Here is a 27,688-nt window from a genome sequence, read left to right as displayed (position 1 = left end):
CATTGTGAGAAGTAAGGTTACAGGGAACCAGGCAGAGGGCCTTCTCGGTAGTGGCACCCACCCTGTGGAACACCCTCCCTTCAGATGTGAAGGAAATAAGTAGCTATCCTATCTTTAAAAGAAATTTGAAGGCAGCCCTGTTCAGGGAGGTTTTTAATATTTAATGCTGTATTGTTTTTATTACTTGATTGGGAGCCACCCAGAGTGGCTGGGGAAACTCAGCCAGATGGACGGGGTATAAATAATAAATTATTATTATTATTATTATTATTATTATTATTATTATTATTATTATTATTACTGTGGGTGTCTCTAAATAGTTCTCTGTGCACAAGAGAGTTAAATATTTTCTTCAAGAGCAACCCCCATGCTGTATACCAATTCAATTTTGAAAATGAAGGAGTTTCATCTTGAGCTTCTGGCGTGACATGTCTGCTGTTCAAAGTGGGGTAAGTAAGAACACGCACAGAAGGTCTTTGAAGCACTCAAAGCAGCTCCTGAAATCTTGTCTGTGGTCCTCTAAATTACATTTTAGGCAGCAGCAGCATGAGTGTGGTTTTGCCTTGGTATAGGCAGATAGATCAGTGAAGCAAAAACAAATTCATGGGAATTGTGTTTTGTTACACTGCTCACAGCAGCCCAGCCAGCTTGCAGTGGTTTGGAAGAAAGACAATTTTCGGTAATCTATCTCCACTCCTTACACACACAGATAGGAGTGTGCGAGAAAAGAGTGCGGAAAAGAGAGAGAACGAATGTGCCAGAAGATATCAACTTGAACTTTGGAGACCGGTGTCATTATGAACACCCTGATCTACATGTTTTTAAAGCACCAATCTTTCCTGGCCCCAAGTCAGCAACTGGAAGATGTGGGCAAATGGGTGATATTAAACCAGCAAGTTGAATCCAAACAACATGGAAATGGCAATCTGATGCGTAATCCAAATTGCTCTTGTGGGAATTGCCATGGAGAAGTGGTAATCTCCCTAAAATGACTGCTGTAACCTCTTACACAGTGCTTAAATATGTGGGGCTTTTCTACATTTTCACTGCTATATTAATGAAATCTACCTTGCCCTGGGAAGACAGTATGTAAATATTCATATATTAGTTTATTAAAGATAGCCAGAGATTAGACAGAACATAAGAAATGATATCTGATACAATATGTAGCATTTATATAGCACTTTAAGGCAACTAAAGATTTCCCATATGTTATATCAGTAATCTTTACAACATGCCTGTAAGGTAGGAATTATTTCTGCATATCAAATCAAGTCAAGTTTATTTCCTATATGATCTAAAAGGCTGATTTCCACAATCAAGTTGTAGTACTGAGACTGAGAGAGATAGGGGCTTTCTTAAAACTTTTATCCATCACATTTTCTTTGTCAGGGAATATTATCCCTGGCTGGGTATTAACATTACTTAGGAAAGGAAACATGCACGCACGCACTCACTACACATTCTCGGATAGAAAACAGCCTTTTGGTCAAACTTGTGAAAAGTCCTAGAAATTGTTTCAGTAGAGGAAACTAAAGTGAAATTTAGACACACACAAAAGCCCACCCTACTTCTCTTGATATTAGATTCCTATGAATGGTGAAATATTAATAAACTCAAAATTAATAATTTAAGTTGCATTGTCAAAGTGGCAAATTCCAATACATCTTTTCAGTAGGATGAACACAAAACTCTTCACTTTTAAAGAGTTTGTTCTGGAATATAAAGATCTGCAGAGGGAGCTTTGACCAAGATATGATTAAACTTAATGAAAGCATTTTTTGGATGAGTGTGCTAAATATCTTTTGATGGCTGTTTCAGTAGCTGAAACCCATATAAGGAAACTGAAGTAAAAGGGAAAAGCGAAACCAAGGTAATGAAATAGGCTTAAAAGGCAACTAACCTTTTTCCACTTCATTCAGATTAGCAGCTTGTGGTAACAAAGACAGAAGAGACAAAGAGACTTTTACATTGTACTGAAACAGCATAGCACAAATAAAATAATGCACAACTAACAGCAGCGGAAAAGCTAAATTGATGTAGCAAAAGTGAAGACAGCTTTTCATTTTTATCAGCTACACAACAAAACACACAAAAGAGGTATGTGCCAGTACCAGCATAGAAAGAGCTTTGCTTGACCAAAGATACATATGATCTTAATGGCAGATGATAATGAGCAGCAAGAAAAATGACTAGATAATCTATTCTACAGAATGCACACTTAATGATCCCAACATTCAAAAGATTGCAGAGAACAAATGTGAATACATTAAGAAAGCCAGACAAGAGTTTAAAGTGTAAATAATGTTACAAAGGTTTTCAAATGTTTCATTTCCAAAGGTTTCATCTGTTCTTATCATATATATCTATATATCTATATATCTATATATCTATATCTATATCTATATCTATATCTATATCTATATCTATATCTATATCTATATCTATATCTATATCTATATATATATATATCTATATATATATGGCTTCACTGCTGTGTTGATATTGTCTCTAGTATTATTCTTCATAGCAATGACATAGCTGTTGGAAACAAAGGTGAACTATACTCCTCCACCCTACACCATCTGCTAGTTAAAGATGATGGGGGGTTTTTTTTGGGGGGGGGTGTTGTGTTTTTTTAACCCTTTAGGACACACATAACATTTTATTTGATGTTTCATTTGGAACATTTTGTCAAAGCTCTGTGCATTCCCCTCTAGAGGGCACTGGTGTTTTCCACAAACAAAACTGGAGCCTGCCAAATCTAGCCAGCTAAAATAGGGATACAAGGATCCACTAATAATTTATGTTTATTTGTTACACTAATATCCCATCCCATGTGGAGCTCCAGTGACTCTCCATTGAAAGGTCTGACTAGAGAAGAGAAGAAGAGTTTGGATTTGATATCCCGCTTTATCACTACCCAAAGGAGTCTCAAAGCGACTAACATCCTCCTTTCCCTTCCTCCCCCATAACAAACACTCTGTGAGGTGAGTGGGGCTGAGAGACTCCAGAGAAGTGTGACTGGCCCAAGGTCACCCAGCAGCTGCATGTGGAGAAGCGGGGAATCGAACCCGGTTCCCCAGATTACGAGTCCACCGCTCTTAACCACTACACCACACTGACTAGATTCACACATGCTCAGATTCAGCAACACTTTAGCTTCAGGTGCTTCCAGCCTCACTTGCTAAGTCCCTAAAGTCACAGCCTATATGCACTTTATTTCCAGCTATGGCTTGTTGTGCAGAATGCTAAGAGTCTCTGTTACACAGGTTTAAAAGAGAAGTAGGTAATCCTGAATCTATTAAGAGAAGAGAAAGTGCAGCTTTCAAAACACAGGAAATGTAAAAAAACAAAAACCCATGGTTCTAAACAGAATCTCCTTTCTTGTAACTTTAAGCCATGGGTTTGGGTCCTACTCTCCAGAGCAGGAGAAAACAAGTTTGCTCTATCTTCCATGTGACAACCCTTTAGATATTTATTTGAAGACGACTATCTCAGTCTCCTCTTTTCCAGGCTAAACATACCCAGCTCCTTCAACTGCTCCTCACAAGGCTTGGTTTCCAGACCCTTGACCATCTTGGTTGGGGAACACTTTTTCTATATGGGATCACACTCTAACAAAATGGAACCAGCACTGCTCCTGGAGGTCCAGGTTTGCAGTTACCGTATTTTTCGCTCCATGAGACGCACCTGACAATAAGACGCACCTAGTTTTTAGAGTAGGAAAACAAGAAAACAAATATTCTGAACGAAACAGTGGGTGTATGATTTTTGTGGTTCATGCTGTGGCCACAGACATGATATGCGATTTGACGGTGAGTTTGGGGTAGCCCAATGCAAAAATCCGGAGAATCCATGTGGATCCCTGCTTTGTAACCACAGTTTTGCGCCATTGCAGCCCCACGCAACAGTGGATGCGTGATTTTTTTGGTGCAGGCTGTAGCCATGGACACGCTATGTGATCTGATGATGACCCAGTGCAAAAATCCCAAGGATCCATCTGCTTTTACCTCCCCCCTCCCAGGCAGCCTCCTTTATCTCTAGAGTCCCTTATCTCCCTCCTGATCGCTTGCTGATCAGCTGCTCAGCGGCTTTGTTTCAACACCCCCTTCCCTCTTTCTAAAAAAAAAAAAAGCACGATCTGCTTTTTGCCCCAGGGCAATTCGGCTGCAGGGACCACACATTTGCTCCATAAGATGCACAGACATTTCCCCTTACTTTTTAGGAGGAAAAAAGTGGATCTTATGGAGCGAAAAATATGGTATATGCCCAGACTGACACTGGCTCACATAGCACCTGCACTTCCTAGAAGACAAGAGACCTGGCCACTTTTATTTCTGTTTTGCTTGCCTCCATACTGGGTTACAGTGGGCTGCCCTTTAAGATAATTCAGAAACTTCAGCTGCTGAAAAATGCGACAGTTCAGTTACTGATTAGCTCAAACCATTTTTGTCAGCAGTGAACATTTTAGGCACATCCAAAGGATGTGCAATCGCCAATGTGTGGATCCGTTTGGACCCAGAAGAGGGAAGGATACGGGCGGAACAGAGTAGCGGGGTGCTTCGTCGATGCATGTGGGGTCTGGGAACAGAACCCCCACGCAAAATGGTTGTCACCTGTACCTATTTCAAAACAGCTACACTGGCAACTAATACATTTCTGGGCTCAGAATTTATTTTATTATCCCAGAGGACACCTTCTCCCATATGAGTTCCCTTCCCACTAAGAAGTCATAATGAGACCCTGTTAAAGACTGCATCACATGTGAAGGCTGGATTATCTTCCACAAGAAACAAGGCCTTTTCTGCTGCGGCCCCAGAAATCCATGTCAGATTTTAATGATTCCCTCTTTGTTAAAACTTTTCTGTTTTTCCCTTTCAGGTGATATATAAATACAGTTGCTTTTATGTTTATATGTCTGTTTTTTGCCTTTATTTGATGTTTTAGCCTTTGTATACCATTTTGGTAATTTTTATTTCAAATAAGGTATAAAAATATTTAAAATAAATGTCCAATTGAAAATCTGACCCCTATCTCTGAAATGAAACAAATGCCAACATTAAAGAAAAAAAAAGGTATCTAAGTCAATAACCAGCAGCCTAACTAGGTGAAACATCAGTTTGCTTTGCTGCGCTGAGTTGAGAGTGTATGTGTGGATGAAGACCAGGAATTAATTCCTAGGATTCTGCCTGCCTTGCAGACACTACTGAAAGGAAAATTCTAGCAGAAAAGAAGAATGACCAGCATGGGCATAGCTGCGGGGGAGGGGGGCAATGGGAGGCAGCTTGCTCCCCTGATCAAGTTAAAAAAATAGAAATACTTAACTAACTGACCAACCACTTCGGTTCTGCCCCCCTCCCAAATCCTGGCTACGCCCATAATGACCAGAGATAAGGCCCTAGACCTAACAATCTTCTACCCAAACTAGATCTCAGAATATGCACTTCTGCTAAGCAAGCAGTTTAATAACTTCATATATTGCTGAGTTACAAATCCTTCCATTTTAACTAATTACTGATTAAAAAATATATATCTTTCCATTCCTTGTGCCCCACTGATTTTCCATATACTGTACATACAGAGAGAAACTCAAGAAAAGAGAAGTCACCAAAACAAACACAAAATCCACTTTTAAATCACCATGACGAGCAAAACCTCAGTGCTTCATTTCAATATAAAACTAACCAGATTATCCATGTCTCTGAAATCTGTGAAACGCTGTAATTGAAAACTGACCTTTGGTTTGAACATTTTTGCTCTCAGCCACTGCAAGTACGTCAACAAAAACAAGCCCAAATATCAGTTTGTATAACCCATTTTTATGTGAGCTGGCGATTCAGGTGAATTTCTAGTCAAGAGACCTCTGTGGATCAGTGCTGATTTTATCATCTCTTCCTTCTTATCAGTAGCATAAATAATAATAATAACAACAATAATCCATGCCTTTCAGAGCTGTGGCTAGCTACTTCTGCTTCACGGTACTATATAATCCTATTTTGGCATTCAAGCAACATGTTTGTGGCGACTGTAGTAGGGTTACAAGTGAGTGAGTGTGCAGGTCCTATCCCAAATGTCACCATCCCATGAGAGCTGCCCAAACCTTGTTGCATTGAAAGCAAGGAAATTGGAGAAGCACCTAAGCATGTTCAGGTCGACACACTTAGGAGTGTCCGAGCCCAGCCATGAAATCAGGATCCATCCTGGAACTACTGAAGGACAGGGCAATTAAAACATTACCAACGCTTTCTCAAATCTTCCTTCTATAAAGACTCCATAGACTTGGAGCCTTTTCTAGCTATCGTGACCTGTGCAGATGTGGTTAATCTGCCACTCACATAAAATACCAGAACGTTCTTACTACGCATGAGAAAACTGATCTCCGGCATTCATGCTTATTGAGAAAATGAGACTTTGTTTCAGTACTGACCTAGTTATCCATGCTTTGCTATTTCAATCATTGTCAAGTACGGTGCATATTGAAATGAAAAATGACATTTGCCTCTTTTCATAGCCCCCCCCCCCCCCGATACACAAGCACACAATCTAGTACATAATTATTATTATTTTTAATATATACATGTGAAGGGGGGTATATGTGTACCCACACACAAGGGGCAAAATTAGTTCAAGACCTGAGAATTCATTTCTAAATGATTCCTGTTTCAAATTGGACTTCTACAGCCTTGATAAATTAATATAATATGGTTTAGTTAGGTTGGACCAATAGTTTGCTGGGTTAAATCAGGAAGATATAGCCCGGATGTGTGTGTGTGTATTCTTAGAAAGGCAAATAAATATTATCTATCATCTATCTCCTCCATACACCAGATCCGCATATATGACTTTCATTTCCACTTTCAAAATAGCACCCTCTTCCCACCTTCAAACTATAACTTGTGCAAGTTTCATAAAGAGTTTGCAGTTTGGTGAAAGAGAATTGCATGGGTGAACGGAAAACTATGGAGGTGCAGTTATGCAACAGACAGAATACAGAAAAATGGTTCTTCTGGATTCCAATAATTTCTGGGACATAATTATTTAGCAATTTTAGTGCAGTATCAATTGCAGTGTGTTCAATCAGGGAATAATGAAAAATGGAATGTTCCTTATTTCAGTTTTTCGCTTTTCCAGGCTCTACATTTTCCGTTATCAAGCGATGCTTGTAAGAATGCCAAGAGCAGCTAAACAAAAGGCTAAATGAACAGACTCCTAAAAGGTATTGCAAAGTCAAGCAAACTAGAATAAAAGTGATTCAAACGCATTAGCATGCTAAATGCTGTTAAGAGTATCATTTCCCCTTTTCCTACCTGTGTACTCGGGAGGACACAGGCAAGTGTAGTTGTTAATTCCATCAACACAGGTTGAGTTATTTTCGCAATCATTATCTTCACAATCATCAACGTTCACTTCACAGTTTTCACCTTCAAATCCATCTGCACAGGCACACCTGTAAATGAGAAACCTTTTCAGACAAGTGTTTATGTGAGAAGACAATGCTGAGCTAATGGACCTTTGACCTAATCTCCTAGGACAGATACGATCTTACATAAATAAAAAGATTCTGTATTCAAGCCGTGAGAATCTAAACTGTACTTCTTATTGCCCTTTGATGTCTCTCAGCATCATTTATGCTGCTTTTTATACCACTGACCTGTTTTGGTGCTGACGAACCCATGCCAGAAATTTGTCAAACATAAAACATAGCACAAAGTATATAGTGAAAACTGGGGAATTTCTGAAAATTGGAAGGTAACTTTGCTGTTGTTTAGTTGTTAAGTCGTGTCCGACTCTTCATGACCCCATGGACCAGATCATGCCAGTCCCTCCTGTCTTCCACTGCTTCCTGCAGTTTGGTCAAACTCATGTTAGTAGCTTCGAGAACACTGTCCAACCATCTCGCCCTCTGTAGTCAACTTCTCCTTGTGCTCCCCATCTCTCCCAACATCATGGTCTTTTCCAGGGAGTCTTCTCTTCTCATGAGGTGGCCAAAGTACTGGAGCCTCAGCTTCAGGATCTGTCCTTCCAGTGAGCACTCAGGGCTGATTTCCTTCAGAATGGATAGGTTTGATCTTCTTACAGTCCATGGGACTCTCAAGAGTCTCCTCCAGCACCAGGATTCAAAAGCATCAATTCTCCCGCGATCAGCCTTCTTTATGGTCCAGCTCTCACTTCTATAAATCACTACTGGGAAAACCATAGCTTTAACTATATGGACCTTTGTCGGCAAGGTGATGTCTTTGTCGGCAAGGTGAAGTGAAGGTAACTAGGGAACACTAAGTTAAATGGAAGTTTTGTTTCATTTATTGCAGAAGCAATACTAGAATTGGTTCTGAACTGGTACTTTATTCATGTGCGTATGTATTTAAAACATGGTAGCATGTTATGGAATGAATATATATAAACGCACAGAGAGAGGGGAGCTGAAACCTCACTACTTAAGGAATTTAGCTTCTTTGGGGAATAAATTGTATTTAAATTTATTTACTCCTGGTTTGTATTGGGTGCTGGTGACAAAATGCATTCATGGTGAACAATATGGTAAGCTAATACTCTGGATACATTTACTAACTTTCCCTGCGTAAGCCCCACCAAACTAACGTGTTCTGAAGTGCTTCTTGCTCATTTTAGTCCTTTGAAGCTGTGATTAAATGTTAATTTACCATGGTATTAAAATGCATCAGATTAATTTCAAACAGAAAGCACTCTAACCTTTGGCCAAAATTTAGATGTAAAATTAAAGATAATTTCTTAATGAAAAGCAGGAATCAAGAAGGTTTTTAACTAGATAGAAGAATGGATCAGCATTCTTATTTGAAATTATTGGATCCATTTATTAAAGAACTCTATTTCATAATTCATGGAATACATCTCGGGTAATTGTAGTGTGTGATTAAATAACTCTAGATTAAAAATGCTCACAGCATGTTTATCCACTGGCGTGCTGATTTGGCAATGAATCATTAATTTTCTGTTTCACTGGGATTTACATCTGATCATTTACAGGCTGTCTGTTGTTATAATGCACAGAACAACAGCTGAATTGAGAGTCTTTCCAGCAGGGATCTAGCTAGCAATTAATTAGCATAATAGAGTCAACACCATGTTGTCTTGCCCTGTTATGCCTTGACTAATAACAACGTATTTAAAAGAAAAACTTAACAGAGAACATTAAGCTCATTGATGTTACTTTGTTTCCTGAAGCCTTAGAAGAACCACCATTGTGGGTTTGTGCTTTTGTGCTTATTAATAGTCCTCGCTTCTCTCATTACTTTGTGGGATCAAAGATTACTAATAGCACACATAGACTTTTGTGTGGGAGTGCTTGGGTTCTGCTGGTCTGACTAGTCTTTCAAAAGCAACAGGCTTCTCTTCTGTGTTTCCAGATAAAAACCTACCAAAATCCATCCTTTTCACCTTCTTTTAAGTGACAAGTCCCTCCTTGTTTACAAGGGTTGCTAATGCAGGCATGAATTGGAACATCACAGTCCTGGCCCTAGGAATAAAACAGCAAAGTTGTGAGATTGCACAGAGGGAAGGCAAATTGGTTTATTCTTTTAAAATAACACAGTTATATACAGCTTGCCAATCAGAATATTGGCTGTTCGAATCCACGCAATGAGGTGAACTCCTGTTGCTCTGTCCCAGTTTCTGCCAACCTAGCAGTTCCAAAGCACACCAGTGCAAGTAAATAAAGAGGTACTACTGCAGTGGGTAGGTAAACAGTGTTTCTATGTGCTCTGGGACTCATCATGGTCCTCCATAAGTCAGCAGCAGTTTAGTCATGCTGGCCACATGACCTGGAAAGCTGTCTGTGGACAAACGCCGGCTCCCTTGGTCTGAAAGCGAGATGAGCACCGCAACTCCATAGTCGCATTTGACTGGACTTAACTGTCCAGGGGTCCTTTACCTGATACAATTCTCCACCCTGCTGTTAATCTTGCTTCTCCCACTCTCCAAACCCAATGGCAGAGCATGTGCTTGGCCTATAGGATTGAAGTTCAACCTGTGATCCCAAAGTACTAGGCTACATGGACCAATGGCATGGCTTAGCCTGAAAGATGGGTTCCCAATATAATAAAATAAAAAACGACCTTCATATGTTCTCCATACCTTGAAGCCATAGGGACAGGAGCATCTGTAGAAATCGACAGGGTCGTTATTACAAGTTCCATCATTTTTGCATGGGTTTGATAAGCAGGGACTACATTTGGCCAGAATACTGACATCCACAGGACCTTCAAGGGAACACAAATTCACAGTCAGATATAAGCCTGTCATTGTTGTTATCAAATACTTTTTTCAGCTAGGGTGGGTTAGATCTGTACTAACAGCTAGATCTATAGCTAGATCTGTAGCTAGATCTGTACTAGCCAATCATTCAACACTTTTATGCAATATGCTGACTGTGGATATGTAGCTTTTATGTGATGCCCAGGCTACTCTCAGCTGCTAGCTGAGCAACCTTACCAAGAAAAAGCTGCATAATGCACAAAATGGTTCATTGAGACTGGACTTGTGGAGGACAAGGCTATCAGTGGCCACTAGTCTTTTTGGTTATATTACCTCCAGAAGCCCAATTTATGTGGGTCTTCCCACTCAAAGGAAGGAGATCTTGTGACTTCATTTGCCACAAGCATCCACCCTTCCACTACAGGAATTCAGTTTTTGAACCTGGTAGGTTTTTTGATCCAGGCTCTAGTCCATATTTCCACAAATGAAGAAGAAGAAACATCAGAAGATGGAGGACTCAACAGAAGGAAGACAATATCAAGGCCACAGCCATATTTAAGGGTAGGTGCAGTAGAGGAAGATACCAAGAAATCAGAAGATCAGAAAACAGAAGTCAAGGAATGGGAAGGCTTGTCAATATCAATACTGACGCTCACAGAGGATACTGGAGGATACAACAAGATGGTAACAATTACAATTCTAACACGGTATATAAAACTTGCGGAAGTATAATGGCTTAACTGACACTGAAATGAGAATGCCTAACTATATATTGGTGAAAAGGTTTAACATTGGGGGTTTTCTTCAGTTGTTTTCTAAAGGACTCTAAACTCCTTAATGGGTTAATGAATAACTGTTGATTTGTTTTTTACTCTGTGCTGAGAGTGAACCTTTGACCATGTGATGAAGGTATTGAATTGCAAATCTTCACTTTGATAGAGAGTTGCCTTTAGTCCTTGTCTCTCAAACTCCATGGAGTGAGGATGAAAATGCAGCTCTCCTGAAGGGAGAGAAACAGCCTAAGGCCAATGGAGGAGAAACAGAGCTCTGCTTCTAGGTCTGTTTGAATTATTTCATATTTTCTAAGATTCTGAGCCTGTGCTGGGCAGCACAATACACTGTATGTATAATTTGATTGTATCTTTAATGCCTATATTCTGTTTTTGAAGTGTTCGGCCAGTAAAACTTTGAATAGTATTATTATGGGCCTGGACAATGATTTCTTCCAAAAGGAATCAGTTCTTTTTGCTTCCAGTCACTTCAAACTGTGCAATATTAACATCTGCAACATCCCCCCCCCCCAAAAAAAAAATGTCAAGGAAAGAAACAACTATCTGACTTTTAGAAGACATCTTAAGGCAGCCCTGTATAGCGAAGTTTTAAATGTTTGATATTTTACTGTGGTTTTATAATTTAATGGAAGCTGCCCAGAGTGGTTGGGGACAACCTAGTCAGATGGATGGCACATAAATTAAGCAGAGGTTGGAAGGCCATCTGTCAAGGATGCTTTAGCTAAGATTCCTGCATTTCAGGGGGTTGGACTAGATGACCCTGGGTCCCTTCCAACTTTACAATTCTATGATTCTATGATAAATAAATCATCATCATGATTTAAAAGACCAAAAGGTTGTTTAGGATGCCAGAATGTCATTATGCCATAGCACGTAAAAAGGAATCACTCACAAATGTCATCCAAGCAAAGTGGGAAGAAACGGACAACATGCACGTCTTTGGGGAAAATGTTTGCTTGAGAAACACGTAGGGAAGGTCCGAAGGTCCTGGCTTAAACAGAAATTCAGTCCAGGGCACTTTACACTCTTACCTGGTATCAGAAAACCACAAGGCCCTGGTATCTCTAGAAGCAGGGTGTGGATTTGTGAAATGCCAGAAGTAAAACATGGAAAATCTATTAGATGCGACACCCCCAGAGGAATAATGTATATGGGAATGGGGCGAATGCTCTAGGGGACATTATCTACGGAAATAAGCTCTTTGCTAACAGTATTTCTAATGAAGTAGAACTGCATAATTCAGAAGGGAATTTAGCAAATGTTCTTTACATTGGTTATTTTGTTTTTAATTCTACATTGCTGTACATTGCTATCTTTGAGCACAAGTTTTCTCATTGTTAATACAGTGGTACCTTGGGTTAAGTACTTAATTCATTCTGGAGGTCCATTCTTCACCTGAAACTGTTCTTAACCTGAAGCACCACTTTAGCTAATGGGGCCTCCTGCTGCCGCTGCACGATTTCTGTTCTCATCCTGAAGCAAAGTTCTTAACCCGAGGTACTATTTCTGGGTTAGCGGAGTCTGTAACCTGAAGAATATGTAACCCGAGGTACCACTGTACTGGGCTTGTACACAAGCCCAAAGAAGAGGTAGTTGCCCCCATACCCCAGTGAGTTCTAGCATCTGTAGTCATAGCAAGAAACATGTTGCACTAGATCAGACTATTAAAAGTTTCATTTTCCTAAAGACAGTGATTCTATTAGACACTGGCTTCTAAAGGTTTTTAAACAAACAAACAAGCAAAAACGTAACCAATACGACTGAGACAACCTTCAGAATGGTGACTCTCCAGACATCTTGAAAGTACTACTGGACACATTACATTCTTATTGTATTCTATAATGATATAAACAAACGTTTGTAGCTACATGTGTAATCCAGGTACACTCAACAAATAACTGTGATTGATTACAACTTTTTGTTGAGTGTACAGATTCGCAAACCCAGATTTGCATCCCCATTATACATGAAATGGTCCTAAGTCATTCAGGGAGAATGACAGCAATAATTTTTCAAATGTGTTCCATGACATGGGAGTATTTTTAACACATTGGATAAGAGCAGGAAATGTCTCTCTTATGGTTATATGAAACTGAGAGCATATTATATTGAAGGCAATTATTTTTCTATTCTAGGATGCTGAAATATAAGCATTTTGGGGAGGGGGGAACATACCTTGGCAGGTGAATTTTTTAGATGGAGTGGTGAGAAGCAGCTTGTCCGCCATCTCCCCAGGTCCAGCACATCGGGCTATGCCTGGCTCTTTGTATTCCGACTTTACCCAATCAGACAGCCACTGCATATTACAGTCACAGTGAAGTGGATTTGCTCCAATTGCACTGTAGAACCGAAACAGAAAAACACCATTTTACATTATCTCTCTCACAGAGCTTTTCTTATCATGAAAACGTAGTGGAAAACACTCCATATGTTGCTGCATTAACTTACTAAAAGGTTACAGTCAAGAGAGCATGAAGCTTCAGCTTCAAAATGGCTCTGAAGGGAAACATTGGGAAGAAATGCATTATAAAATTAAAAAGGTAAAGGGACCCCTGACCATCAGGTCCAGTCGTGGCCGACTCTGGGGTTGCGGCGCTCATCTCGCTTAATTGGCCGAGGGAGCCGGCGTACAGCTTCTGGGTCATGTGGCCAGCATGACTAAGCCGCTTCTGGCGAACCAGAGCAGCGCACGGAAACGCTGTTTACCTTCCCACTGGAGCGGTACCTATTTATCTACTTGCACTTTGACGTGCTTTCGAACTGCTAGGTTGGCAGGAGCAGGGACCGAGCAATGGCAGCTCACCCCGTTGCGGGGATTCGAACCGCCGACCTTCTGATCGGCAAGTCCTAGGCTCTGTGGTTTAACCCACAGCACCACCCGCGCCCCTATTATAAAATTATAAACCCATTATAAACAATTCATCACCAAAGGGTTAATTGTAAAGGTGGAACTAAACATTAAAAGGCAAACATGGGGCTCCAAGTTTTTCTCACAATCCTAATGTGAAGGAAGGGGGCATCTGCAAGATATAATCGGCAACTGAGAGGGGCTCCGTAGTGCCTCTTGTGTTTGCAAGTTTCCTCTGTATTGCAAACAAATGCTTTCCACTTATTTTAACTTTCAGCACCCTTAACAAACCACAGTTTCCAGGATTCTTGGGGGGAAGCCATGATGGTTAAAATGGTATAAAGGTGCTTTAAACGTATAGTGTGGATGTGACCTAGTGTCATCACAGAGAGCCGCTAACTGAAAATAATCAAGACTCCTACTCATGGGGGTGGGAAGGTTTTCAACCCAAACATTTATACTCTTAGCCCAGTAACAATTTGTTAACAAGTGAAAGAAGAGGCCCGGATCAATGCTTGCAACAGTGCAGGCTTTAAGCTGTAATCAGCGAATAAACAAACCATATTTTGCAAGAAGGCAAAGGAAGCAATCAAGAATTTAGCAATAGTTTCCCCTTGTCAGCATAATATACAAGGCTTGACACATGCAACATGACATTCACTAAGCTGTTGTGGCAGGCTGAGGAAACGTTGAGAAGCTTATTCATTTCACTGCCAATTTTTACACGTTTTTTTGTGCATCCCCAAACATGAATTCCCTGGCTAGGAAAGTAATATAAATATTTGTTTATGAACTATATATACATAGCTGGAAGAATATTGAAGTTCATTAAAGCGGTAAAAGAACAGAAGGTAGACATGTGCTTACCTACAACCCATCTTCCATTGCTTATGTATCCTTCCAGTCAATCACACCAGCAAATACATTCTTACAATAAGGACATCAAACCGCTGCATAAGTGCATTGCTAAAAGTGTTATCTGTTTATATTCCAGGTACATGACAACCTGTGCTTCCCTGAACTAGTCTATACAAATGTTTAGGATGAGTCTGTTAGTCTCTCTAACAGTGAACTGCCCAATCAGCACATGAATGTAAATATTAACTTATGGACAGGATACTTACAGATGGGATAACGCTGAAAGATCATTAAAAGCACCTTCAGGTACAACAGAAATGTCATTGCCGTGTAGAGACCTATGCAAATGAGAAACAATTATGTGCTTGGAAATAGATGGCGAAGAACTTAATAAATGGCATCAATGCAATATATTTCCAGACATCTGCATATATTATCAGTATCAGTTCCTTGTAAGCTTGAAATCCACCCCAAAATTCACAGTCAACCAAGACTGTGCTCTCTCTCTCTCTCTCTCTCTCTCTCTCTCTCTCTCTCTCTCACACACACACACACACACACACACACACACACACACACTTTATATTGCTTGTAAGCCACTTTGGATAAGATTTGCCTGGAAAAGCAGCATGTATATTTTGGAAAATACCATACTTTTCCATGTATAAGACTAGGGTGTTTTTTTACTTTAAAATAAGGTTAAAAATCTGGGGGCGTCTTATACACGGATAGTGCATATGCCCATTTTCTAAATTTGGGGTCCCCAAAAGTAGGGGGCGTCTTATGCATGGGGGCGTCTTATACACGGAAAAATGCAGTAAATCAATAAAAAATATTTGGAATCTGAGCAGAACACAGCCTTTACTCTCAGGGATGTGAACATGTTACAGCTGCCACATCACTACCATAATAAGCAGCCCTGCACCTCGTCAATCCCCATCTCTCATAATGCATGGCAAAATGTGTGACACGACATCACCCCTTTGAGTATTTCTTCACCCCTAAAAGCAGCACCAAAGGAAATGGAAGAGACTGGGAAATTAGTTTCACGTCACACCTTTTGCCAAGGGAGAAGATGTGGTGGCCATGCATTTGGCCATGCAAATAATTCCAAAATGTTCAAAAGCTTTCCAGTCAAACCAACATCAAACACATGGAAACTTATGTTCCTAATTACATACTGTTAGGGATTTATCACAGTAAAACAAATTTTGTTCGAAACACATACATGTCAATTTTTCATTCTTTTGAGTAATTTACTAGATATAGCATGGGGCAATCTGTAATGGTCCACTCAAACTCTGTCCCACCTCAGGTCAAACCATCCCTTGCATCAATATCAAGAGGAAGGATAGTATTCTGGCAGGGTAATATGGCCACTTGCTATCCCAAGAAGTATGGGACTGAAGTCAGCCGTATCTCCTTCCCTAACTAGGCTTGGTCAACAGGACGCAACAAGACTCCTGTCGGACAGAAGAAGCTTGACTTCTCTGAATATGTGTTGTTTTTAACCTTTAGGGATATCTATTCTGTGATATAACGGACAACGACTTTGCATAACACAATAGTGTCGAAATTCTACCACTAAAATGTTCCAGCTTAAGAGGATACTTACACTCTTATTTGCATGAAGCCAAGTTCAGGACAACATGATATGGGAACCAATACCTCTCAATCTAATGCCACAGAAATCCATCCTCTTCTCCTGCTTGCTACAACCAAGAGTGGAGAGAGAAGGGACCACTGCGGCATTAGGATGCAATAGTCCCCATATCATGTCTTCTTGCTGCCCTGGAGATGTCAAAGCAAAACTTGCTGTGTACAGGTTTAAAAAAAAGGTAAAGGACCCCTGACAGTTAAGTCCAGTTGCGAACGACTCTGGGGTTGCGGTGCTCATCTCGCTTTACAGGCCGAGGGAGCCGGCGTTTGACCACAAACAGTTTTCCCGGGTCATGTGGCCAGCATAACTATGCCGCTTCTGGCGAAACCAGAGCAGCGCACAGAAACACTGTTTACCATCCCACCAGAGTGGTACCTATTTATCTACTTGCACTTTTTGGGGTGCTTTCAAACTTTCACAGGGATTTGAACCGCCGACCTCCTGATCGGCAAGCCCAAGAGGCTCAGTGGTTTAGACCACAGCGCCACCCGTGTCCAACAATCCTAGCAGTCTACCTCATATGATTATTTTACTGTGCACTCGAGTTCATACCTTATAATATGGCTACATGGGGCACTGCAAATTATTTATTTATGGAATAACTGTAGTTCAATTACTACATCAGAAGTTGCTTTAGGTTGATTCCATCAAGGTACCAGGGTGAGGGACTTCTTAGGGAATTATCCTAATTATAAACCATTAAGACCCAACTGAGCAGTTTTGGTGACAGAATCCCACACTTCTCTGGTAATGTATGAGATAATGCAATCATTGGTGGACATGAGTGGTGCTGGGTCAAACCCACATCCCCTAGCTCAAACAGCACTGATAGGGGAATATCTATTGCCATATTTGGCCATTCATACTACCAGAGCCATGGGGAAGGAGCTTGATTCAGGTCTCATCCTCCAAGTGGTACATACAAGAAAATGAGTAATAGAACATTACTACTTACAGCAGCCTAAGCGATTTCAAGCCATCAAATGTTCGTGCCGGGATACACCTGAGACGATTGTAGCTCAGAATTCTGAAAGTATACCAAGTAATTAATTTTCAAACTAGATACCATAAACACAGAGCTGTAAACTCCAGTTTGCATATTGATTTCTTCATCATAAACACACAGCCAAAATCCAGATCAACCATCAGGGTTATTAATGAATATTATATTGTCCTTAAACATTTTTTTTTGCTACACAAATACACTTACAAAGTAAGCAGCTGAGTCATGTTGCTGAAGCTCTGGTTAGAAAGGGTGCTGATTCTGTTGTTACTTAAATCTCTAAAAAATAACAATAAAAATCCAGAAATTCTTTAAGTCATAACACAGATGTTCAAACACCAAATCCTATTAGTAAATGTAGTATTATTAATTCTTATTTAAAATGTCAGTTTATACTGCCACATGCAATGAACCCAGCAAGCATTTTAACTTAAGTAGGACTAAAGACAACAAAATGAGAATACCAATATTACAAAAAGAAGAAACCCAAATAATATCCAGAACTAGACCCTTCAGATATGAACGTAGTGCTAATACTTCCCTTTGTGAAATAAAACTTGGAACTACATGGCGTATCTGAACAAGTGATTTCCTGAGTGATAATAAATGCACGCTTTTGGAGCAGACAGGTGAGGATGCAACATTTCTTAACTGGTATGCTTTATATTTAAAGTATTAACCACTTTTGTTTCATAAAATATGTGCTACTAGAAAACATACTTTTGAAAAATGCAAACACATTTTGATTGTATTTATACATGATGCACTTTAGTAAAGTTGCTTCTAAATTGATAGTCTCCTGAAGATTAACTTTGAAATCACCCTTAAAGCTGAATTTATCTTCTAAAAAATCCAGCAAGCAGCTCAGAAATGCTTCACTAAAGATGTTAAGTGCTGCCACTATTTCCTCCTGTTCTTTCACTATAATGCCATCTACTGCTGTATAACCCTGTTCCAAGCAAACTAATCCAATTTCTCTCTGCAACCGAATATACTTGTGTAATGCCTTTACACTCTTTAATACTGTGTGCTATCCATATAATAAACAACTACATCCAGCATACTCCATGGCGCATCTTTTGGAGTGGATAGCAAGGTACAGTCGTACCTTGGTTACCGAACACCGCAAACCCAGAAGTGAGTGTTCCAGTTTGGAAACCCGAACATCTGACGGGGTTTCTGTGGCTTCCTGCAGCCAATCAGAAGCCGTGCTTTGGTTTCCGAACGTTTTGGAAGTCGAACGGACCTCTGGAACAGATTCTGTTCGACTTCCAAGGTACGAGTATATTCAGTCTGCATACTTTCTAATGAATTGTGCTGTGATTAGTGGACTAAATATAAACTATTTCTAAAATGTGCAATAGAATTTTAATTGCTAAGGGGTCTGGAACTACTTCATTTAATGGAAGAGCAGATTTTAAATAACATTAGCATAGAGAGAGGATTACTCACATAAGAGTTAAGTGCTTGTAGTTTGAAAGTTCTTTGGGGACAAGGGTAAACTGGTTTCCATCCAAATAGCTACAAATGGGAAGATAGAACGCAATATTATTTAATTGAAATCACGAATAGTTCATTCCATGACTCTAATACCCACACACTTTTTAAATAATAACATGACAACTGGGAATTAGATGAGATCAACCATCAGTTTAATAGCCAGATGCACACCTGCACACTAACAGAAATAATTTGACTACGGTGAACCAGTATTTTCTATTTGATGCAAACACATCTGGCTTGTCGGAAAAGGTTGTTTCATTGTATATCAGTACTTCTTTGTAAAAAGTGGAGTTTTGGATTAGCAATAGTGTGGTAGAGAAATGAAGGGCGATGTTACAACTGCTATCAAAAGTAGCTAGTAACACTCAGGCAGCGTTCTGCTCCAGGTAATGATTCCAGCAGAAAGAGGGATCTGGTCCAAGGCGGAATCAAGTGATGCAAGGAAGTGCCAATCCAAGCCAGGAAGAGCAGGTACAAGGTTCCAGCAAGGCGAGCGTTCAGCACTGCCGAATCCATACAGAGCTGGAGCAAGCTGTTGTTTCTGTAACAGGCAAACTCTAAATATTGTTGCAGCTCCCACCTCCCACCTTTTTAATAAAAGGGGCCTTGCCTGTCTGGACAACATTTTGCTCCTATTGCATGCAAGAGATTGTGGTTTCATTGGAGCATCCGGGCTGGGGCGCACAGAGTCTGAGTGCGCGACAGTGCGACCTCAGGCCAGAGGGATGATGGCAAAATGGGTTCCACCTGTGCCACCGCTTCCCGGGCAGTGCAGAGTGAGGGCAAGTCTCTCTAACTCTTCGAACTCTAATTCATGGCCTTATCCTCTGAGGAGGAATAGTCAAACCCCGATGTCATAGTGGACAGTTGTTCTTTAAAAATATATCGCATCTAGCAGGTTGCTAGGACCATTGCAAGTGGTCCTGATGTCCAGATGTTCCGTGTGAACTCATGGAATCCAGCAGAGCTTTGCTAGGGGTTGTGCCAGATGTGATTGACAGTAGGAATTCAGCTGAAGCCACCCATATAGACCTTTGGTTCATCTGCTTTTTGAAATTCTCCAGGCATGCCTAGGTTCCTCCCACAACACACTCAGAAATGTTTGTCGTGCAAAGCTCCATCCTCTCTGTAAAATGACAGATGTTTTTGGAGGCTGGGTGTGGGTCTTATCAGAATGTTCTTAAGCATCCACGATCACGGTTCTGAAAATGCTCAGAACTGTCCAAGGTAACAGAATATGTCCTGCAGAATGCAGGAATGGGAACTCTGGCCAGAAAAAGGGGCAGTAGCCGATAAGTGAATCTCATGTGATAAAAGTTGCTCCATGTTACAAAGGCATCATGAAGACAAGGCCATTAAGAGCTCTCAGAGACCACAAGCCTGATCTTTCAGAGCAATATAACCCTGTTCTGAAGACGCTGAACACCTCATTGGACCTCCAATGGACCTCCAACTTTTGCTTTCACAAGTGATACAAAGCACTGAAGTGCACCACTAATATACTATTTTTAAACAATTGATGTTGTAACACTTTAAGACCAAAGGATACATTTTATAGTTGAGAAAAATCTGAAGGCACTATAAAGGTAACCCACAAAACAGTGTACTTTGTTGGTATGCATGGAAATGCAGAGTTATTCTCAAAAAAAGGTTTAAAAAGTTAGTAGATCAAGTTTTTACCATTATTGGTTCCAATCAATATCCAGAAAATAACTCCAGGAGAAATAGATTTCCAATGTTTGGAGAGCTTCTGAAATGAGCGTTGAAAAGGCAAATCATTGAAATACCATACCTGAGGTCCTGTGAAAACTATTTAGCAAAGGCAGACTAGGATCTTGACCAATGGGAAGTCCAATAATGTTAAGTTATCTGCCAAAAGCATCCCCATCACTCTCGAAAGAAACATTGCTGCTGACATTTAATTTTAATTTTTGTACTACTTACAGTTCAGTTACATCTTTGGGGATGCCTTTTGGCAAAGTCTTTAGACCTTTGTTGCTACAACGAACCACAGTATCTAGGCAAGTACATTCTGCAGGGCAGCGGGAGAGTGGAGAGCAGCTGTTGTCATCATTTCCTAGTTCATAAAGAGAAACATATAAAGATAAGCCATGCTCAGCTGACAGCACCTAAGAATGGCAGCACAATCATTTTAATCTGTTCTAGATATATAGGAAGTTTCTGCTTTCAGGTAGCTCTGTATATATAAAATATAATATTATCTTCAATTACCAGGGACATGATGTATTTTAACTTCCACTACATGGGCACCTGACGGGATGCGGGTGGCGCTGTGGTCTAAACCACAGAGCCTAGGACTTGCCAATCAGAAGGTCGGCGGTTCGAATCCCCGCGACGGGGTGAGCTCCCGTTGTTTGGTCCTAGCTCCTGCCAACCTAGCAGTTCGAAAGCATGTCAAAGTGCAAGTAGATAAATAGGTACCGCTCCAGCGGGAAGGTAAACGGCGTTTCCGTGTGCTGCTCTGGTTCACCAGAAGCGGCTTAGTCATGCCGGCCACATGACCCGGAAGCTGTACGCCGGCTCCCTTGGCCAATAAATCGAAATGAGCGCCACAACCCCAGAGTCATTTGTGACTGGACCTAATGGTCAGGGGTCCCTTTACCTTTATATGGGTATCTGCATTTTTAGGGAAAAGGCACTTGGTGCCATAGCTACTGAAGAAATAGCTCAACTGGTTGTGCATTGGGCTCTTAATCTCAGAGTCTGAGTCCCACGCTGGGCAAAAGATCCCCGCATTGCATGGGGTTGGACCAGACAATCCTTGTTGTCCCTTCCAACTCTATGAGATGTCTCAACTTGAATGGCACAGGCTTAACTGACCAAAAGCAGGATCCAAATACAGTGGTACCTCGGGTTAAGTACTTAATTCGTTCCGGAAGTCCGTTCTTCACCTGAACCTGTTCTTGACCTGAAGCACCACTTTAGCTAATGGGGCCTCCCACTACCGCTGCACCGCTGGAGCACGATTTCTGTTCTCATCCTGAAGCAAAGTTCTTAAACCGAGGTACTATTTCTGGGTTAGCAGATAGGTAGCCGTGTTGGTCTGCCATAGTCAAAATAAAAAAGTTCCTTCCAGTAGCACCTTAAAGACCAACTAAGTTAGTTCTTGGTATGAGCTTTCGTGTGCATGCACACTTCTTCAGATACACTGAAACAGAAGTTGCCATATCCTTCTATATAGTGAGAAGGTGGGGAGGGGTATTACTCAGAAGGGTGGTGGGAATGGGTGATTGGCAGATAGCTGACTAAGCCATTTTTCACCTTCTCACCCCTTGCCTTTTCCTGCAAGACCTATTGCAGTCATTAAGAGTCGTCAACAGGCTCATCTCAGCTATCTGCCAATCACCCATTCCCACCACCCTTCTGAGTAATACCCCTTCCCACCTTCTCACTATATAGAAGGATCTGGCAACTTCTGTTTCAGTGTATCTGAAGAAGTGTGCATGCACACAAAAGCTCATACCAAGAACTAACTTAGTTGGTCTTTAAGGTGCTACTGGAAGGAACTTTTTTATTTGGGTTAGCAGAGTCTGTAACCTGAAGTGTATGTAACCTGAAGCGTATGTAACCCAAGGTACCACTGTAGCTGCTTAGACTTGCACAAGCCTAGTGGATTCCTTGACATTTCCCTCACTTTGAACAGCTATGCCTCCCCACGTCAGGTCACAAACTGCTCTTGACAACATGCAGTATGGGAATGGGAATGGGAATGGAATTGTTACTGTGTATTGATTCTATAGTTGTAAGCAGCTTAGATGCTATTTTGACATATAAGCAGAGCAACAAAGATATTCAGGTGGAAGTCACAAAACTGGCTTATTTAGAGACTGGAAGCAGATGCTGGGCATGCACAAATCTTCTCCAGCTCTTGAGGGAGTAAATTCTCTTGAGAGGCTAAGTGAAGACACCACAAAATTCCCAGTTTAGACATTTTCCTTGTGATGATGTCGCAAGGCAGGCTTGAGGCGACCATCTATCTCACTTAAGGAACAATCCTAGGGAGAAAATAATGTCTGAACAAGCCCATGCATGATACTGAGTTTATTATTATTATTATTATTATTATTATTATTATTATTATTATTATTCAGAAGGAATCCATGTCAGTGCTGCTCCAGTTCCAGGGGCAATCATATTGCTAGCTTTTCCCACACAACCTTTGACTCCTGGTGTTATTGACACAGACAAAGCCGAAGAGAAAATAACACCAGAATCATCCTTAAAAGGCAACGGTAAGTAACAGATTTAACTTCTGTGTTACGGATAGAAGGATCTGTCAATTTCAGTTCCCTCGATTTCTCATTTTTCCAATTTTAAATTCATGTCTCTGCATTTTGCAACAATTTGTGATTCTTTTTTAAAAAACTTCTAATAAACACATTTTTATACGTAGTTTTGACTAATGTACACATTTTTGCAGGAAATTCCCCATATATAATGCATTTTTTGAATTTTGAATATTAATTTTTATCCACACGTCCCCCTAATGCATTCTTTTTTTTTTCTTAGTTAAAGAACTGCATCGCAAAATTTGGAGAAGTTTGAATTTTGAATAACGGGTTTGTTTCCATCTGCATGTTGTTTTTAAAAGTGCTTATTTGATACATTCAGCTTTAAATTTGAACGGAACTGAATTTATTTATCCTCCACCCCTATTTTTCATACTACAATTTTAATTGTTGTATTTTAATCTTGTTTTTAAGTTGTATTCATTCAACTTGTTTTTATTATTGCTTGTTAGCTGCCCTGAGCCCAGCCTTGGCTGGGGAGGGTGGGGTATAAATAAAAATTATATTATTATTATTACAATGATGAATCTGCCACGAGAGACATATAGCATGTGTGCTCCGTTTCTTACCGTCATCACAAGTGAAGTCCTGAATGGCCACATCCTGTATAGGAATTTCTTTCAGGAAGTAGGGTTTCTGGCAGCGGGGGTTGCCCGTCACAATTCGCTTCTTCCGCAGCCATTCTCCCAGCCATGCTAAGTGACAGTTGCAGTTGAAAGGGTTGGCTAAGAGGTTTCTGATAAACACATGTGAACAACACAGGGCTCAATTTCAAGCGATGAAAACGCATGCACAAAAATTAAAACACCCTGTTCGCACTGCAAAAAAGTAGGATTCGTTTTACTAGCCATTTTCATTCCATCCACCTATTGCATTTTATGCGATAGCGATGCAGATGAAATTCCACCCGCAAAAAAAACCTCTTCTTGCCCCCCACCATATATCAGGATAGCAATTTGAGAGTCTGAGCTGAGAAATCCCGATACCTTAAAATGATTTCTAAATAAGATGTATCACAAATCTGACTTGCTGTCAAGCTATCTACACACAATAATACAGTAATTTAATGTCAAAATGTAGGCTGATTACTTTATATTATTAGCTTTAACCTGACAACAGCTCTTTCATTAATTTGCCTCTTCAAGATTTCCATCTTTTATTTGCTCCAGAGAATAGGTTTTCCATATAAACTGACAGCTAAGTTGATTACATGCCAGTTATAAAAATGGATTTACTTCCACAAGTCTCAGTGCTTTTGGCACCTCCACATTTCAACAGAGGCCTATTGACAATTTCATTATTTATAAATATGCCATCTTTAATATGCACGAATTAGTCATTAGGTGTAACTTGTCACATTGTGAGAGGGCAGAGGATTAAGTATGCCGGTAATTACGTTCTTCCCTCAGAAATTCCTACCACAGAAAACCCAATTGTTAGACACACTACATGCCTTACTCCCCCCCTCCAATATTCATATTTCCTTTCACTGAATATTCATATTTCCTTTCACTGAATATTCATATTTCCTTTCACTGAATATTCATATTTCCTTTCACTGAATATTCATATTTCCTTTCACTGAATATTCATATTTCCTTTTACGTACAGTTGACTCACGGGGGGATTGTTTCAAATGTATCTCATTTAGCCTGCAATCCTTTGCACAGTTGCCTAGGAATAAGCTCCATTGAATACTATGGGACATACTTCTGAGTAAACATGCATATGATGACTGATCTATGATTGCTACAATTCCCAACTTTTTGCTTAACAGAAGAGCTCCTTTTGAACCTTTAATAGCACCCTTACAGAGGACACATTTTCTGCTATTTTCTCTCTCTAGATTACCTGCCAATTTTCTCCATGCCTAGCTACAGTTGGAAAACAGGAATATGGTCAGTTAAATGGCAACAGCTCTGTGTTGTTCTATGGCAATTATTGCTCCTCAGAGCTGGGTGTGTGTATCAGGTGCTCAGCTTTAACCAAACTCCTTTATAGAGGTAGTAACCATTTTGCGTGCGTTCAAAGCATGCATGACTATGAGCATACACATCACCACAAACCTGGAAGTGGCAGAGAAAGGGGGCAGATGGGTAGCAGGGGGGCTTATACACACCCTGCTATCACATGCAATGAACTGGAATGCAACCTCCACACAAATCGGTAGTTGCCTGTATTACACAAGTTATCTCAGGAGTAACCAGATACAGAACCAAAACAAATTATTAAATAGCTGATTATAGCAATATAAGGGGGAAGAAGAAACACTTCCATCAGGTGGCGCTGTGGTCTAAACCACTGAGCCTAGGGCTTGCCAATCGCAAGGTCGGCGGTTCGAATCCCTGTGACGGGGTGAGCTCCCGTTGCTCTGCCCCAGCTCCTTCCAACCCAATAATTCGAAAGCACGTCAAAAGTGCAAGTAGATAAATAGGTACTACTCCAGCGGGAAGGTAAATGGCGCTTGGTTCACCAGAAGTGGCTTAGTCATGCTGTACACCAGCTCCCTCGGCCAATAAAGTGAGATGAGCGCCGCAACCCCAGAGTCGTCCGCGACTGGACTTAACAGTCAGGGGTCCCTTTACCTTTTCCCACATTATTTCTCAAAGCAGTTCACGAAAAAGAGACATTTCCCTACTTGTGAGTCGATTGCAATGTGTAGAAATAAGGTGAGTGAAATGCTTGCCCGTTTCTAACCAGGCCCTCTTTAAGTTATTAAGGCTAATAACTAAAGAATTGCGCCCTGTTGCACATGTTTATTTGCGCTAAGTAAATGAATAAATTTATGAATGTTTCGGTCACCCGAATAACAGTTCAGAGCCTCCACCTAGCTGTTCATGCTCTGTCACTCTCCCCTTTGAAAAAAAATGGGGTTGCATGAGAAGAAGGGAGTTTTATGGGTGTATCTGAACAAGTGCAGATCTTTGGACAAAAGCCTCAGGGCTCTCAATATACCTTCTGAGTGTCCCTCATTATCAGTGAGTGCTGCATTTTGTGTGAAACAGCCCCTCTGGTTGATTCAGCTGCACTGGTACCCTGAACCAAGGGAAATCACTGCTAGTCAGACACAATATTGCATGGGGTTATTTAGAAACAGTATGAGCCAAACAATTAGCAGAGATTACAAATGTATTTTCACATTTTGGCACCTCTCAGTTTGAATTTTGAATTTTAGCATTCTCTGAAAACTTTCACATACGTGACTTTGCAAGCACTCTTGACTTGTTCGTTTGGTGACTGATCTGTGGCCCTCCAAATGTTATTTGGCACCAACGCACATCAGCCCCAGCCAGCATGGCCACTAGCCAAGGATGATGGGATATGGAGTTCATCTGAAGGGTCACAGGCTAGCTACCCCTAATTTAGATATAACACACATGTATAAATGTCAAGGGCTGGCTATGAATGCAAGAACAACTTACAGTGTAGACAAGGAATGAAGAGTGTCAAACGCACCAGGAGCAATTGTGGTTATTTGGTTATCGTATAAGGATAGCAATCGAACAGAGCTCAGGCCTGTGAAACTGTCATTACTCACGCAGCTGATGCGATTGCTCCTTAGCATCCTGAGGAAAAATGAAACAAATCAGTTTGTTACTCCAAAGGGTAGTAACACCATCATCCCTAATCAGAACATCTGGAGGGCATGAAGTTGGGGAACAATGCCATAGAGAATGTATTGCACATCTCATCTGTGTACATTTCCCTGTTGTTCTTTAGTTGCTTAGTCGTGTCCCACTCTTCGTGACCCCATGGACCAGAGCACGCCAGGCACTCCTGTCTTCCACTGCCTCTCGCAGTAGCTTCGAGAACACTGTGCAACCATCTTGTTCTCTGTTGCCCCCTTCTTCTTGTGCCTTCAATCTTTCCAACACCAGTGTTTTTTTCCAGAGAGTCTTCTCTTCTCATGAGGTGGCCAAAGTACTGGAGCCTCAGTACTCTGTCCTTCCAGTGAGCACTCAGGGCTGATTTCCCTCAGAATGGAGAGGTTTGATCTTCTTGCAGTCCATGGGACTCTCAAGAGTCTCCTCCAGCACCACAATTCAAAGCATCAATTCTTTGGCGATTAGCCTTCTTTATGGTCCAGCTCTCACTTCCATACATCACTACTGGGAAAACCATTCCCTACAGTTTACTAAACATTTTATGAGATGTTGTATTGCATTTCCCCCCGAGTTATTAACTTACTAGGCATGGATGCTGAGAAATAATATGCTGTATTTATAAAGCACTTGAGGGCCTTGGAAGAGCCCTGTTCAGCGAAGTTTTTAATCTGTGATATTTTACTGTATTTTTGGTTTCTATGGAAGCCACCCAGAGTGGCTGGGGAAACCCAGCCAGATGGGCAGGGTACAAATAATAAATTATTTTTATTATTATTATTTAAGACCGTTTCCCACAGTGGTGAAATAGATGCCAATGGGAACCCCACAAGTGGGACATGAGCACAACAGCACTCTCCTGCTACTCCACATATATGAT

General features: G+C 40.7%; 1 protein-coding gene across 7 annotated transcripts in view; it reads right to left on the bottom strand.

Moving 5' to 3' along the window:
- SLIT2 (slit guidance ligand 2) overlaps positions 1 to 27,688 on the bottom strand; it is a 243,100-nt gene that overhangs the window by 19,530 nt on the left and 195,882 nt on the right. For all 7 annotated transcript variants that reach the window (XM_083460424.1, XM_083460427.1, XM_083460423.1 and 4 more), the window contains 11 exons: positions 26,629 to 26,772; positions 23,776 to 23,942; positions 20,841 to 20,973; positions 18,846 to 18,914; positions 17,601 to 17,672; positions 17,346 to 17,417; positions 14,997 to 15,068; positions 13,200 to 13,363; positions 10,114 to 10,238; positions 9,399 to 9,496; positions 7,311 to 7,450 (listed from right to left, as the gene is read on the bottom strand). In XM_083460424.1, coding sequence (XP_083316550.1) covers positions 7,311 to 7,450; positions 9,399 to 9,496; positions 10,114 to 10,238; positions 13,200 to 13,363; positions 14,997 to 15,068; positions 17,346 to 17,417; positions 17,601 to 17,672; positions 18,846 to 18,914; positions 20,841 to 20,973; positions 23,776 to 23,942; positions 26,629 to 26,772 — 1,256 coding nt within the window. The remainder of the gene's footprint in view (positions 1 to 7,310; positions 7,451 to 9,398; positions 9,497 to 10,113; positions 10,239 to 13,199; positions 13,364 to 14,996; positions 15,069 to 17,345; positions 17,418 to 17,600; positions 17,673 to 18,845; positions 18,915 to 20,840; positions 20,974 to 23,775; positions 23,943 to 26,628; positions 26,773 to 27,688) is intronic.

This window comes from Podarcis liolepis (assembly GCF_965112155.1).
Source record: "Podarcis liolepis genome assembly, chromosome: 9".
NCBI classification, from domain to species: domain Eukaryota; kingdom Metazoa; phylum Chordata; class Lepidosauria; order Squamata; family Lacertidae; genus Podarcis; species Podarcis liolepis.
This window is presented reverse-complemented; position numbering and strand designations above follow the sequence as displayed.